The sequence below is a fragment of the Thermobia domestica genome, chromosome 13, assembly GCF_964235325.1.
Source record: "Thermobia domestica chromosome 13, izTheDome1.hap1.1, whole genome shotgun sequence".
NCBI classification, from domain to species: domain Eukaryota; kingdom Metazoa; phylum Arthropoda; class Insecta; order Zygentoma; family Lepismatidae; genus Thermobia; species Thermobia domestica.
In genome coordinates this window covers 160455337-160472233 of record NC_137466.1, presented here as the reverse complement: position 1 = coordinate 160472233, position 16897 = coordinate 160455337, and the positions used below count along the sequence as shown (strand labels likewise).

The 16897-nt window shown below is 37.1% G+C and overlaps 1 protein-coding gene across 1 annotated transcript in view; it reads right to left on the bottom strand.

Moving 5' to 3' along the window:
• Positions 1-6737: 6737 nt before the first annotated feature.
• The window catches only part of LOC145668684 (uncharacterized), a 52668-nt gene continuing 42508 nt past the window's right edge, over positions 6738-16897 (bottom strand). Inside the window, exons 8-9 of the mRNA XM_081736753.1 lie at positions 11888-12058; positions 6738-7196 (exon numbers count right to left, since the gene is read on the bottom strand). Of these exons, the coding sequence (XP_081592879.1) occupies positions 6993-7196; positions 11888-12058 (375 nt within the window). The 3' untranslated portion in view covers positions 6738-6992. The remainder of the gene's footprint in view (positions 7197-11887; positions 12059-16897) is intronic.

The following is a 16897-nucleotide window of genomic DNA, read 5'->3' as shown; positions in this document are numbered from 1 at the left end:
CTTTTTCCTATAACCCTTTTTTTTCAGTTAGCTGGAGTTAGCTTTTCGGATCGCTGTCTTCTATCTGTTTCTACCCTGTGTCATATCCGCTTTGATATTACATTGCACCATATCTTAACACAATCTCTCCATTTCTTCTTTGACCGGCCTCAGGGTCGTTTTCCATTCAGTTCTATAGCTACTCGGTGACCTATGTGTTCCAAAGGTCTTCTTACATGCCAAAATCATCTCATCTACGTTCTCGCAGTTTTTTTTCTACCGATCTCACCTTTACTGAAATTTGTAACAATATGTACTAGTAAAATATTGATATATACTTTCCAGAAAATTTATTCGAAGTTTAAATAGATCTGTAGAAAAGTTACAATTAATTTAGCTATGAGTAGAAAAAACAGAACCAAAAATGATATGAGAATACAGCAATTGACTCTGCAAGTTACTTATAAAAGAAAAACCTCTTCTAATAATTTGCCTGGAGGTAATGTACCTAAAATGGAAGCCACATTGCCTTGCTGAACTGTTATGTTGATATGTTGTATAAGAAAGGCAGTAGCCCAATTGTTCCCAGCAATCTGTGCAATACGTTGGCCTACTTCTTTGATGAAATTGAGACCTTCGAGACACAAGTGCCGCTCGATTCAGTGGCTACTGTCATAAACTTGTATCTATCGAGTAGATTTTTATATTTTCTTTTTTTTTTTTTTTTTTCTCGCATTCTCTGCGGGCTGCAATAGCTCCTTCTCTTGATGAAGAAACAGTAAAGTTAGATGGCACGAAAGTATCAAAGCAGGTAAAATCCAAGAGAATAATCTTTCCCCTCTTCTATGGTACCAGCGTCGTCATCTGGTCTTTTGCCACCAGATCTGTTACATCCCACTGTTTCACAAACAAATGGCACTTCCGTCAATATACGTACTCTCCAGATAATGCCATTCACGTTGGAATGTTTCACAAGTGCTACTTATGCAAGAGAGACCGTGTAGACCATTCTGTTTGACTGGCACACCACATTTAGAGCAGTTGTATGATTCACAGATGTTTGCCCCAAGGCGAAGTGCAACTACAGGTGTCAGTCCTCAGGTGTGTGATGGTAATGCCTGTAGTTATCTGGAGCTGTAGTTAGCACTTGAAATTGGAGATGAGGATGCAAGAAATCTGGTCTTGTCGTCTTCACTGTCTGCTTCTTGTAGTAACACTGATTGGTGTCATTTGATGATCAGGTTGTCCCAAAATGATTGTGAACTTTTGCCCTTTACTTCAGAAGGACTTAAACCAGCCAGATATAGTCTTGGATACCAGATTCTATGTGAAGCTCATCTTCCCGATTGACGAGTATCTCAATGGTATGCCAAGATCCATAGAATGATGCTAAAAATGTAGTATGCGCCAAATCGACAACCCGACGAATACCAAGATCTTCAGAATCAACTGGAAGGGAGGCCTGTATCCATTCGTTACTATTTAGGTTACAGTTAAGTAATGATTCCAGTCTAGTTTACAAAACAAAGTCAAACTTTCTTTAGTAAATCGATTTCACGCCAAGAAGAAGAACAGTGTAAAAAATAGACAAGTCTTGGCATGGAGAATGACGCATGAAGACGATAAAAAAGCAGAATGTGCTGAGACTAGGGCCAGACTTGATAAGAAAAATTCTATTTTTATTTATTTTAGTTTTTTCGATTAGCAAATTATGTGTTGCCTCAGGTGAAAGGGCAGCACCAAGTAGGAAGACTGAAAAGGTTGTGATAAGTTGTACTCCTGGTGCTAAGTTTTTAATTTGTGATATAACAATTCCATTTGATCTTGCGGAATTTCTAAGAATTCTACTTCACATTTCATAAAATTAAGTGTAGTCCAATGTTTGCTGCCATTGTTTGAATATTGTGTAGTTCACGTATAACTGTGGCAGGATCAATCAACTGCTATAGTACTATAATCTAAGTACCAGATATTTAATTCAGTGTTAATACTAGGCACTATGAATTGAATTATCATTGTCAACAAAGCGGGACCTAAAGGATCGCCTGTTGTACTCTACGTTACGAAAGTATAATGTTATCACCTAGAAATAGGTTGCTTGGTTGCGCATAGCATTGATAGACATGGTGATTAAATCGATGGAAAATTATTGCGCCTCGGTTCAGTGAGTAGCATTGCGCCTCGGTTCAGCTCATTGAAAGCGTTACGGAAGTTTAATTTTCAAAAAACCTTTTGTTGTGAATGAGGAGTAGAAAATTAAATGCGAGCTGCATGTGCTGCGGTTTTGGCTCCATTGGGGACGTATACCTCCAATTGATGAGGATAAAGGAAAATTATGATGGATTCTTTAATTCTGGAACATATAAGTTTTACTAATATCCTTCTCCAAATGTTGCCCACTGCAATTACGCGAATTCCACCACTCTTCTTATTGAGTACAATAAGTAATGCTCTCTCTCTCTCTCTCTCTCTCTCTCTCTCTCTCTATATATATATATATATATATATATATATAGATTACTCGCCTTATTTCGGGGGGTACGTTACACGAAAGGATTAAATGAAGTCATTCTAGAATCACTGTGGTTAATCTTTCCTTTGAATAGGACGGAGACCATCAATACTTCCAGCTGATCCGGATGCGAAGGATTTTATAGCATATCGTAATTTAGAAATTGTAACTCTTGATATGTTAGGCTGATCTTTAGGAAGGTCTGGTAAAACAAAGGTGTCTGAATGTGAAGGGTGATTCTCCTTAAGTGCTTCGAAACCAGAGGTGTTACGTATGGCGATTCTTTTCGAAAACCAACAATATAAAATTATAACAATGTACAATTGAAATTATACCACAATAATTGTACAACAATTTTTCTGAATTAGGACAACTCTGAAGATAAAAGCAGTCAGTGTGTTTGAAACGCCAGTCAAATGAAATACTCGTAAACGCAGATGAATACCAAAAGTCTTATTTATTAAAATATGAATCTTCTTTGGTTGTTCAACATCTACATTACAAGATAAAATATTAAAATATTCTACATATAGTTGTGAGATATGACACACCCTCTTAAAGAGAAGTGCGTGATCAGGTATTTTTGAAGAAGAGTTTACCTTTCTATCGAATAGTTCAAAATCTCGAATGAGATACTTTAGAATGACGCAGGCATTTTATCTATTTTGTCAATTAATTTACTTATTGCTTTAAGCAAAAGTATTGTAAATAAATGATGTTTGATGTTTATCAAAATTTATTGATTGCAATTGTTTATAATTCAGATCATCTTTATTCGTGCCTTGATTCTTATTTGAAAATGTAGGAATGACAGTTTTGAATACCATTTGATTACATTTGAAGAGACTTAGATAACATGTACATAGAGTGTACAATGAATTATTTATACATTCTATTACACTACTTCGTGGGTTTTCTCGGGCTTCTCCCGTTTCCTCCTACTTTCTTCATTCAACATTTCCTTCATTTCTCATCATCACCGTCTGTTAACCTAACCGGCATAAACATGAGACGTAAAATTAAAATACTTCGTACGCTACTCTAACATACAGAAGGAAAGAAATTGAGTGTATTTTATACCTTGTTGGTCCCCCAGGCATCCAAAAATGACCCTGTGGTCATTGTTTTATACTAGTGCACAGAAGGAAATAATCGTAAATCTCAAGTTGGCAGTTGGTGTAGTTCCCTTTCGTAGCAAGTACAGCTTCAACCTTGTGCGGTAAGTCATCGGTGACAATCCTATAACACATGGTACCACTTGCCATAGAGTATCTCAAACAATTATTGTTTCTCTCCGGGTCTTTGTGGTTATTTGTGCAATTTCAATCGTAGGAGAAGCCAAACATCTTCTATAGTACACATATCCAAACTACGACACAATTTGAACCCCAATTCTGTCTTTTAAAGCGGGTAGTCAGCTTTGCTCTATGACTGCGTTCCGTCATCACAACACAGTTCACCTGTATGAAATAAGTAGTATTCCATCTTGCGATGCCTCGATGTATTTTGCAACAATGACGCGCTCATCGCTAAAAAAGGTTATTACCACTACCTTTCAAAACTGCACCCCATGACATTTTCGCCACCGTATTTCACCGTATCGTGGTGAATGGTCTGTCAATTGTTTTGAAAACCCGCACGGTTTCAAAAGTATCGTGGCTTATTGTACATGGTGGAGTCCAAGTGTCTTTCCGTGTCATTTGTGATTTTGTAAGCAGAGTCTTCTTTTCGCTGACGAGTAGGTACATTTCCTAACTACGCAATAGAGTTGGACGATTCGTGCTGATCTGTCAACTTCGGTTGTGAAATTATTAGCAGATTTGGATAGTTGGCTTGTTGCAACACATTTCACACATTTCAGGCATGGAGTTAGTCCCAGATCGATCCGATCTTAGATTTACACATGTCCTTCTGTCCCGTTTGAACTGACCTATGATCATGTTAACAGTTGTTACCAAGTAATACAGTACTGATGATGTGCTGACTTTTGTTACATCCCAATGCCAAATTGTGCCACCTCGGGTAAATTCCGTCAGTTTCTCACAATACGTTTGCGGACCATGGTGTCACTTGTTTTACTGCAATGTCACACAACCATCTATATCATACTCATCGGCTAGAAGTCAAATTTATAATTCACATGCACGAGTTTAATATGAAGCTCTCAAGAAAGATATGCATCTCTTGAACACTGAATGTACAGACAAGAAACTACGAGAGAGATATTTTGGTAAAGAAAATACGAACATCTGATCCACTTTCATTTCGGTAGTTCCATCTTGGAAAGACGAACGAGGAATTTTATTATTATTATTATTACGCTTCTATAAGTTTTTTTTATTTTTTTTTATTATTATTATCGTTGGTTTATACGATACTACCATATATCATGTTCTGGTAGTTTTTTGATAAACGATACACGTACACTTCATTCACTTCTACCATCTGCCAAACTATAGAAGGTCCACTCCGAAGGAGTAAATTCAATATGGCGTAAACGATGAAATTGGGAAGTTCGTTATATCGGAATGGTTTTTGAACTAGGATACAGACTGGAAATTTCGAACGAACATCTACCTAAGATTGTATTTCATATATTCCCACTTTCTTGACCTACCAATAGGTCTCTTTCCCACAGGCTTCACAATTATAACTCTGTGCTATTCGCGTGTAATTTGCATATCGAGCAATATGTTCTGCCCATCTTAGGCATATCCATCTTAGTGTACGATATTAGGTGACTGCAGCTACTATAAAAATCTGCTGAAACTTCCCGTACACATCCACTGGTCTGTCTATTTTAGCCTTGCATATTTTCCTCAACATTTCATTTTTTTGAAAATCCTCAACACTTGTTTTGTTCCTCTGTGAAGTAGCACTTAGCTCCCATTCATCTCAAAGAAAAGAATTATATCGGCACTTTCATAGGTTCGTTAACAAAACCAATCAATGAACATACCTACAAACAGTATTGTGGAGTTACTTATGAATACATCTTTATGGACATACTTCCAGTCCAGACAGTTTCATCGGAATATTCCATCAACATCAGTGGATAGAAAATTTCTTGCTGAATAACTCATACGCCAAAATTGTTCTCAGAATCAGTGCCGTGCCGTGGAGAGAGAGCCGGGCGATGGTCCCGGTCACCGAAGTAAGGGGCGCAAACTTCGAGACGAAAAAGAGAAAAAAAGAAGGAAACAAGAAAAGAGACTGGAAAAATTACTTGGAATATTTCAGATCAAACGCAGTATTTTTCAATCTAATATTTAATTTGCATGTGCACATATATAAAATGGAAGAAAAAAGTAATAAAAAATGCTCAAAATCAAGTAAAAGCTGGGTTTATTTTTGAACATTCTCTTACGCTTTGCGGCAGCCATGGTAGCGCTTCACGACTGGTCTGTCGACCTTACTGATGTGTACGGGACCGCCGTTGTGTACTCTCGCCCTGGGCGCTGATTTTCCACGGCATGACACTGCTCAGTATTACAACAGCAGGTTGACACTTGTTCCTGATTATGAATGGTAACCTTTAAAAACATGTACAGACAGCTTTTCGACGAATGCTTCTTTAATGTACTAACAACTAATGCCCTTACTAGATGATAAATTATTAATGATTAATTATAGTAAATACTGATTTCTAGATTATAATAAAAAAGTGCTGAAACAACAAATTAAAATCTTGTAATTTACGATGTGAACAGCAGCCAGATATTCGTGAAGACAAGTTTCATGCGTCAATGTTACCAGGTTTAACTGTGAACTTGTAATCTTCTGGTGACGCAAATCTATAACCAGTCCCAATTCGCTATTATAATACACAGAACAACACACAATTATGGAATATAAGGAGATTTAGCAAGAAATTGACGGAAGCTGTTGTCAAAACTGACTGAAATAAAGTGCATCAATTCGCTTTATATTTACTGATTGAAGCCAAAATACAAAGCTAGGCCTAATGATACTTATGTATTTTCTGGTAAGTTAGTAATTATTTAACAGTATGCGTTAATTACATTGCATCGAAAGTTTATTCATTTATTTTACCGTCTTCTAATGGAGAATGTACCGCACCTGCACCTAGTTATAAACTTCTAGAAAATGATACGAATATTCACAAGGCAGCATTAATATGCCTTTTCTTCTTTCTTTCTTAGATTAGTCTATACAATTTTTCTTTTACTTTCATATAAAACGTTCTACCAACAATATTAAAAACAATCTCAAACTCTCATGCAACTTGTGGAAAATATAATATTTATTTCAATTTCATTATTATAAAAAGAGTAAATGTGTTTTTTAATAAATAATATAAAAACTTTCATTACAACAAATTCATGGTACAGCTACACAATTTCTTCTATTTTGTACAAGATGTTATGTTACTTACATCACTTATAAACGAGAAAATTTCACATATGCTTATAATTAAAATATTTTGTTCAGTCTAATAACTTAGAATGATATCACAACAAGAGCGACACTTAAAGTAAATCTAACTTCCTTTTACAGCCATTTGCTTGTCCCTTTTGCAAGGACAAATCCACTTAGTTTTAGGGTCTCCAACCATCTTATACTTTGTCAGCATCTTTTCTCTGTGCTGCTTTTGCCTTTCACGCTCTTCTTCATCAACAACATGTTCATGAAACACTGGCAACAGCGCAGACGGCTTAAAACGCTCAGCCAATTTAGCATGTTCCTGCATTGGAAACAAAGAAAACTCATGAACAAGGGTATACAACTCTGAATCAATTATCAGGCACAGAAACAATGATACTATAAGGGGTTACTTCCATTATTAAGACAGACGCATGTCATCAGAGTTTAGGAAGTCACATCTACCAACATAATTCATTTCTTTAATTCGTTATCACGGGAAAAATATTCATAACAGTAATATAAAATTTAGTTGACTACATCTGAACATTTTAAACATGACACACAAACAACGATTATTCTATTTTAATAAATAAAAGAAATTATAACATTTCTGTGAGCAGAGGAAAGATGCGGAAGCAAATAGAACACGCACAGACAGGTTAGAAGATAATTTCTCGATTGCAATCAACTACCTACTTCAATGGGGGAATTCAACCTTTTATTGAAAACTCAAGAATATATGTCACTCTCCTGTTTCAGCTTTCAGATTCAAATTGGAATGATTCCTTTTTTCTTATATGTGTGTGTCTGTGTACTAGCATACGACGTCTAGTAGAAAATTCGCGGCTGACGCCATATAGCTTCTATACGGAATGAATAGGTATCAATTTCCGATAGTGACACACAACTTTCTGTGTTGGTTAGTGAGTGTCCTTAATTAAACGCATTGGGAACAGATACATTGACAGCGCATCAGTCACTTGAACACATATTATCTGACCATACACAACCCTTCTGAGTTATAATAATATCAGGAAGTTTTAATTATAGACTTCCCTAATCCGTTTTTATTAATATTATATACAGTTTTGACTAAACACGTATCGAAAGTTGATCTTTCTATTTTTTATTTTGGTTTTTGTAGCAATTTGATGGAGTAGATTTGGCGTTTGTTTTCGTACACATCTTTTTCATCCAATTAATTTCTTGTTCTTAATTGCTCTAAATTGGGAAATCTAAGTACAATATTCTTTTCATAAAAACTTACTTATGAATTAATTTACTGTAGCATGGTTATATCTCTAATGTTCATGCTAACACAACGGTCTTCATCAAATTAAATACGAAAAGATAACTACAGGGATATCCATGATTTTTTCCGCGAAATTACGTGTACTGTATTTTTAATTTATATGTCTTCTGTTCTCATCATCTCTTAAAAAGGAAAGCTTCATTGAAAAAACTAAAAGCAGTAGAGCTTGAAACCATAAAATGCTACCGAACATTGATGACGCAACCTCAACAATTTATCCAATTTATTTAACATTTAAAATGAACGTCCATTTATTACTACAGTTCCAAGTAGTAGTAGGGAAGAACATAGACAAAGTATTTGAGAACAAGATCCTGAGACGAATATTCGGACCCAAGAGGAACGGGAATGGGGAATGGCGGAAACTTCATAATGAGGAACTACATAAGTTATATGGTTTACCCAACACTGTTAGGGTCGTCAAGTCTAGAAGGCTTAGGTGGGCGGGTCATGTAGCTAGAATGGAAGAAAGTAGAAACGCTTTCAAAGTCTTGACTGGAAGACCAATCGGAAGACGACCATTAGGAAGACCTAGGCGCAGATGGGAGGACAATATTAAGATGGATCTCGCAGAGATTGGAATACAAAGTAGAAACTGGATCCAATTGGCTAAGGATAGAAGTCAGTGGAGAGCTTTTGTGAACGCGGCATTGAACCTCCGGGTTCCATAGGCCATAGAGTTAGTTAGTTAGTTAGTTAGTTCCAAGTAGTATTTGCAGTCCTCCCTGTTAGTATAGTGGCGTGCGTTTGCCATTGGTGCACGAAGTCCTGGGTTCAATTCGCGGTCGGAAATCCTTTACATTTAAACGCATTATGGTGGTTCTCATTCCATCATAGCCTTGATGCTGAAAAGGGACACTTCAGGAGTATTTGTGTGTCAATGTTAGGAGAAGACAACAGAAAAAAATCTGCCATTTAGGAACGCATTTTCTTTTACGTATACAGTAGATAAGTAGACAATCAGTTCCAGCAGAATAAAAACTAGAAGTTCTACTGGCAACGAACGACATAACCTTTTAGCGTCATAAAAATTCATTTTCTCGAAAACTACGCAAGTCAATTTGCCATCAGGCACGTCATTTTGTTTAACTTTGTGCCATCCAACGATTAAATATTTCTCACCGTTAACAATGTTACAGTTAAAGTTGAAGAGTTAATCATAATTTTGGGCTATATCTCATGAACCATCAGTGCTGTTATATTTTTCTTCTTCTTCTTCTTCTTCATCATCATCATCATCATAATCATTATTATTATTATTATTATTATTATTATTATTATTATTATTATTATTATTATTATTATTATTATTATTATTATTATTATTATTATTATGCCATTATTGGCAGGTCATTTTCTGCAACTGAGAAGCTTTCATTCTCCACGGTCTTCCACTAACCTCTTCTTCTTCTTCAGGTACCATTTCTCTGTTTTGATATTGTCTATTAATTATAGTCTCCTTCGGCCCCTCCCTCTCTTTCCTGCCACCATACCTTCTTAAACGTTCCTCATGATACAGTTCCTTCTTAGCCAATGTCCTAACCAGTTTCTCTTCCTCTTCTTAATAACATCCAAAATTGTTCTTTTCTCCCTAACCATTTCTAACTCTCTCATTCGTTTTCCGCTCGACCCAGCTAATTTTCTGCATTCTTCTAAAGACCCACCTTTCGAAAGCTTCCAGTCATTTTTCATAATTTTTTCGTAATGTCCGTATTTCTGAACCATACAGCACGACACTCCACTCGAAGCACTTCACGATTTTTTTTCTCAATCTTTGTTCAAGGTTCCACAAAATAGTATTTGCGTTATCCTAAAGGCATCTTTGGCCATTCCTATCCTTGCTTTTATTTCACTTATTATCATCACTAATAATACTACCCAGGTATCGAAAACTACTCACCTGTTCAATTTTCTCTCCTACTATTTCTATATTTGACACCGATTCCTTCGTTCCAATCACCAGGCTTTTGTCTTTCTAACATTTATTTTCATCCCATATTCTTCTCAGCCCTTCTTCAAGTCTTCTATTCAGATTCTGCAACAAGCGTCATATCATCTGCAAACCGTATACACCTAATCATTCTACCTCCTACTGAAATCCCGTCTTTATATTTTGTAGGCTCTTTTCCACTATCTCCCCTAGATAGATATTAAATAATGTAGGCGAGAGACAGTATCCTTGTCGAACTCCCTTTCCAACTGTCTCCTCTGTTATTTCATCTTCTATATTGATAATGTCATAATTAAAAAGCTCTGTGAGAATTTTCTCGAAAACTATGTATGAGAGTTTATACTCACTTATATCAGTCGAGATCTATATATTGGTAATCTCTCATGTTTGGACATTTTGTTTTCTGTTATAGGCTAATAAAATTGCAGAATTTCTATTTAGAGAAAAGGGACAAAGGGAAAGAACTATTTTTTTTTTTTTTTCAGTGAGACTCAAATTAAGTTCCATTGAACTCACAGTAGTTATTTTGGTGGCTATGGCTGAGATATCCTTATACATATTCAAAACCCTAGTGAAGATATTCTGCTATTTTCTGTGCAAAACCATAACATGGCTTACATCGTAGAAAGATCTTCCTGATCATAAATTATTGCTACAAAATAGAGAGAACAAAACTACGGAAAATCTGAAGAAACTATTCATCATTTACTGAAAATCTGGTTAGACAACTGAAGACATGGCTTTTTAGTGCTTTTCGGCGGATGGAAATCTGCATTAATATTTTATTTACCTCTTTAGATCAATTGTAAATGGAAGGAAGTGAAGTCATAACTTTTGATAACACGAAATAAGGAAGAACAAGAAAACAGAATTCAATGCAGAATCGCCTACTTCTACAATTTCAATACGTTCTACTTTTAGCCACCTACGAATTAGAAAAATAGAAGAGAGAAAATGGTAAATTTCACATATAAACTACATAGTTTCCATAACAAATATAGCACACCTTCATATAATCAACATACAATAATTTTGCAGATTCGTATCCTCTATCCTGTTAGAAAAGGATTGTTTAAAAAATCTTACGTGAGCATATTGTTACTGCATGTTCCAAATCTCTTCCATTTTCTTTTGCTGAGGTCGTGCTAAGTTATCAGTCCTGGTCCGAGGCTTCTGTAAATGTTTCTGAACAAGTGCCTTTTTTTACAGGATGAGGTTGTTAGCCTCACCCAAACCTCCAAGCTGGAGGACCGCTCCTTGTCGTCTGTCCGCGACTGCTTATTCAATATATTCGCAGCTAACCTCTATATCTAGAGGCCTTCTCCTCGATCCGCAACCTGAGGACGCACCATGCCGTGGTAACAGGAGAATGGCGGAAACTTTATATCGAGGAACTACATAATTTATACGATTTACCAAAAATTGTTAAAGTCATCAAGTCTAGGAGGCTTAGGTGGGCAGGTCATATACCCAGAATGGAAGAAAGTAGGAACGTTTTCAAAGTCTTAACTGGAAGACCAATCGGAAAACGACCATTAGGAAGATCTAAGCGCGGATGGGAGGACAATATTAAGATGGATCTCGCAGAAATAGGAATACAAAGTAGAAACTGGATCCAGTTGGTTAAGGGTAGAATTCAGTGGAGAGCTTTTGTGAACGCGGCATTGAAACTCCGAATCTATAGACCATAGAGTTAGTTAGTTATTGTTACTGCATATCTTGAAAATCAAAGAACATGACTACTTACGTCGTGTGCTCTCTTTATTAGAGCTGGGTTCCTTCCTTTCTTTTCCTCTTCCTCAGCTAATTTCTCAGCGTAATCCAAAACAAATTTATCCAGTTCCTCCAGCTTTTGCACCTGGTAGTTGACGAAGTCGAAATTTCGTGCCTCCTTTAGTCTACGCTCTGCATTTTGCTCCTGAAAGTGGAATTGTGAAAATTATAGTAATGATGTAAGAGTGAAAATTAGATTAAGTATTTTTATTTTATAATTGATTGGGGTATGTAATGAGTAGAGACCGGATGTTAGGCAAAATGCCTATTCTTTAATATTAAAGATATGATCAAAAATAACGTTTTAAAGTTTATATGTGGAGGGTTAGAGTTTCAATTTAAGCTAATTTTATTTAGCCTATTTTGCCAATTTCGCCCATTCCTGCCTAAATAATTGCTTTAATGCCTAATGCTGCCTATTCTACGCATTTTCTTCAAAATAAGACTTTATTGGGAAAAATATATAATTTGTATTTCAAGAAGGGGTTTTGCCTCTTTCGAGAAATATAAGTGCTGTTTTTAATGAAAAGATGTCGCAAAACTTTGGACTGCTATGTGTACTGATAGTGTTGTATAACTTTGGACTGCTATGTGTACTGATAAAGTGCTGTATAACTTTGGACTGGTATGTGTGTACTGATAAAGTGTATAAAACTTGGACTGTTATGTGTAGTGATAAAGTGCTGTAGAGAATGTATTTACGAAATATATATGGAATATACGCCAAGCTTCGTTTTTATATATACAGTAAAAGAAGATATTAACAAACAGGTATGTTTCTATATTCTTTGAACATCGTCTATGACTTGAATTTATTTTTTAATTGTACTGGGTATTTATCTTCATTATTTCGAGTTCCATTTTAGTGTCTATTTGCCTGCCTATTTTCCAGGTTTTTAATGCCTAAATATCCGGTCTCTAGTATGAGTGAGTACATCAGCGGCAAAGCTATATCCCTGTCACAAAAACCCAATAGCCGGTTCTCATGGAGGGACTCACAAGGAAAGAAAAATGCTTGATAGCGATTTTTTAAAAAACAATCAAGATTTTTTTTTCTTTTTTTCTTTCTTTTACAATATGTATTAGTTCTATTGACTGCAAGCATTAGTTCGACTCACCTACTGCCCTTGTAAGTAATTATATTTAAATATTAAGTTCTTACCTTGTATCTCAAGTTATGTGATTTCTTTAGACTTTTGGGACGTAAAACTCAAAGATTCCATTTAATTTTTCTTTAGACTTTTTTCAGTGTGCTCGGTCACTTTCTTCAGTAACTTCTTAAAAATTGCTAAAACGGACATAGTATTTGGTTTTTCCTTGCTACAAACTATCCTAGAAGAATCAGCGGAACATTAATCCCCGGAAACTTTACAATATAACAATGTGTCCAGTTTATCAATTTTAAGAAGCTGTCCACATGGCACACTGAAACAGTTTAAGGAAATCAATTTGAAATACGAAGTTATAATTTTATATATAGAAATTCTTAACTTCCCTTTGTTACTACATAGGAATATTAAGAAGATTAGTAATTTATAATATATATGTATTACATAGGGTTCCTTACGTTTTATTTGTAATTATAAAGAATTTTATATTTCAATTACACTGAGTGCTCACTGAATTGTGGCCACCTACTTAATACTTTGTTGGTCCACCTTTTGCTCAGAGAACTGCCTGGACATGGTGTGGCATGATTCTGGTAGTTGCTAATATGCTTCCACGGGAATCTGACACCATATATTCCTGATGGCATCCTACAATGAGCTCACAGATGTCGGTACACGAGTCATGGTGCGAAAAAATTTGTTCCACAACATTTCATAAATGTTCTACAGGATTAAGATCCGGTGAGTCAGGGGGCCAATTCATATGCTACAGTTCCATGGAATGTTCCTTAAGTCAAGCAAGTATAATACTGACTTGGTAGCATCGTGCATTGTCGTCCTGGAAAATGCCGTTTTCGTGTGGGTATAAGTGTTGCATTGTAGTTTACGTGATTCTCTAACACCTTCAAGTATGCAATGGATGTCTCGCTTTAGTTCATGCACTCCAACGGTCCCAGTCCATACCAACAGAAGCATCCACAAACCATACAGCCTCCCCCAGCTGCCTCTACACCATGCACCATGCATGAGGGATCCACAGCTTCGTGCTTTTGGCGCCACATATGCACACGCTCGTCCAAGAGGAGTAGCACGAACTGTGATTTATCGGACCAACGCACCCTTTTCCAATCATCCACGGTCCAATTAGCCTGTTCTTGTGCCCAAGCGCGACGAAGTTGGGGTGATGAGTCGTAAGGAGTGGGTCGTCTGCTGTGGAATTTCATGCGTGTCAGTGTACGCTGTATAGTTGCGTGGGATATAGGTGTTGTGCATCCACCATTATATTGGTCACGTAATTTCCGGACACTGATGGTTCGTTTGGCTGTCACAAGCTGTTTGACGCGACGTTCGTTCCATGTTTTGAACTTCCGTGCGCTCCTGCAGTGCCGTCTCTTACAGACCATTACTCCATTTGCTTCCCACTTCTTGTACCCTTCACTACACAGGAACGGGCGCATCCTACAAGTGTTGCTATCTGGGTTATTGATGCACCTACTGGCCCAGGGGTGGACTGGCTATATAAAAAGGGCGCGGTCACATACTCTGGGAGGGCGCCGTCCATCTGAGGCTTTCGCTTGTATGGAATACCCTCTCCTAATAAAAGAAAGTGCCGGGGGGCTTCCCTCGGAAAATTAGTACACAAAAAACAACAAAAGATTAACTGGCTATTGCAGTTAATCACGATAGAATTATACAAATTCAATATTTTCATAAACAAAGAGACTTTGAGTACTAAATATCAGGCGTGTTTTTTAAGTAAGGTCCGTTTTGTTGTAGACACTAGTAGTTCGCACGCATATCGCAACTAGCGTGTGCGTCGTGTACCGGCATGCCTCGGGAACAACTGTGCTCAGTTTCAACTCTGTAGCTGACCTGTACGGTTGTGTTCTGTGCTTTCACAATGTTTAAGACTATCTAGTCACCCGCCGCGTGTGAGGTTCGCTCAGTGATACGGGTTTTGTCAGCAAGTAACCTGTCTGCTGCAGAAATTCATCGAAAGATTTGCGAAGTGTACGGTGATACTGTTATGAGTGCAAGCAAAGTGCGTAAGTGGGTAAAAGAATTCAAAAATGGCCGTGACAACGTCCATGATGAGGACCGCTCCGGTCGCCCTTCTTCGATTACAGACTATTTGGTGGCTTCAGTTGAAGCGAGGGTTCGTGAGAACAGGCGCTTCACAATAACAGGTCTCTCAAACGAATTTCCTGACGTGTCGAGATCAGTGCTTTACAAAATTGTTTCTGAACACATAAAGTTTAGGAAACTGTGCTCCCGTTGGGTCCCGAAACTCCTAAACAGAACCACAAAAACCAAAGATTTGAGTGTGCCATGAAGTTCTTGACTCGTTATCACGAAGAAGATGACGGCTTCTTGAGTCAGATCGTAACTGGAGACGAAACATGGGTTTCGCATATCACGCCCGAATCGAAGCAACAGAGCATGGAATGGAGACACACACACTCGCCTGTAAAGATGAAGGCCAAACAGACTCTGTCCCAGGGCAAAATCATGGCGTCGGTATTTTGGGATAGGCATGGTGTTTTGTTGGTCGACTTCATGCAACGAGGAACCACTATCAATGCAGAAGCATACTGCCAAACCCTGTCAAAACTACGCAGAGCGATCCAAAACTAACGACGCGGCATGCCGACAAAGGGCATTGTTCTTCTCCATGACAATGCAAGACCTCAGACTGCAGGTCAGACCCGCGATTTGTTTGACAGTTTTGGCTGGGAAGTTTTAGACCACCCACTCTACAGTCCTGATCTTGCGCCGAGAGATTACCATCTGTTCCTCCACCTCAAACAACACCTCAGTGGCAACCGTTACAATGAAGACGACGATGTGAAAACGGCAGTGAACTCTTGGTTATCGGAGCAGGCAGCAAGTTTTTATGAAGAGGGTATTTTGAAATTGGTTGAGAGGTATGATAAGAGTTTAAACAAACTTGACAACTATGTCGAAAAATAGAGTAAAGTATGTACTTTTTGAAAATACATTTACTTTTTTGAAATAACCTTTCGTTGTGTACTTATGTTCAAACGGCCTTACTTAAAAAAACACGCCTCGTATATTAGGCCTACATAAATCTGCACAGTTTAACTGAGACTACAAAAATCACACCAGTTGTTTAAATTCTTCGGCTACATTTGTTAACAGCCTAATTATAACTGAAGATTTGAGTTGCTATTTTTCATACTTCTGTCCTTTTAAACTTATGTTCATCATAACATTAACTTATTTTTCATCTATTTTTAAAACCGTTAATAAAAAGTATACATGCAACATTTACTACAAATTAACAAAAGTAAATTTAGAATTATATACCTACCTAGCGAAAAAAGAAATTCAAAAACAAAACTGAAAAATGAAAGTAAAGTCATTGCTTTATGCTTGAAGCAGCTTTCGCATTTCCTTGTTTTTTTCACACATTTTGCCAATAATAAGATTTATGTCTATTTTGCTCCTCTTTCTGAGTTCATCAAGAACAACGATTCCAGATGTTCATCTGTAAGTCTTGAACGGAGTCTTGTTTTTATGTAACGCCACTAGCGCCTCTAACGGCGGGAGTGGGAAGGAGAGAGATATGTAAAAATGATCCAAAATGACCGAGTTAGAGTCAAATCAACATATTTCGAAGTCGCTGAGATCATTAATGGTACAGTCACGAACATTAATAAATGGAGGTTGGAGCCATAAAAAATAATGACTTCAGCCTCCATTTATTAATGTTCGTGACTGTACCACCAAAACCTAAAACAGAAAGGGCAAGGCCGTAGGCCGAGTAAAGACGGGATCTGGGTGCGGAGCAGTAGGGGTGGGAGGGTTGATATATAAAAATCATCCAAAATGACCGATATTAGAGTCAAATCTAT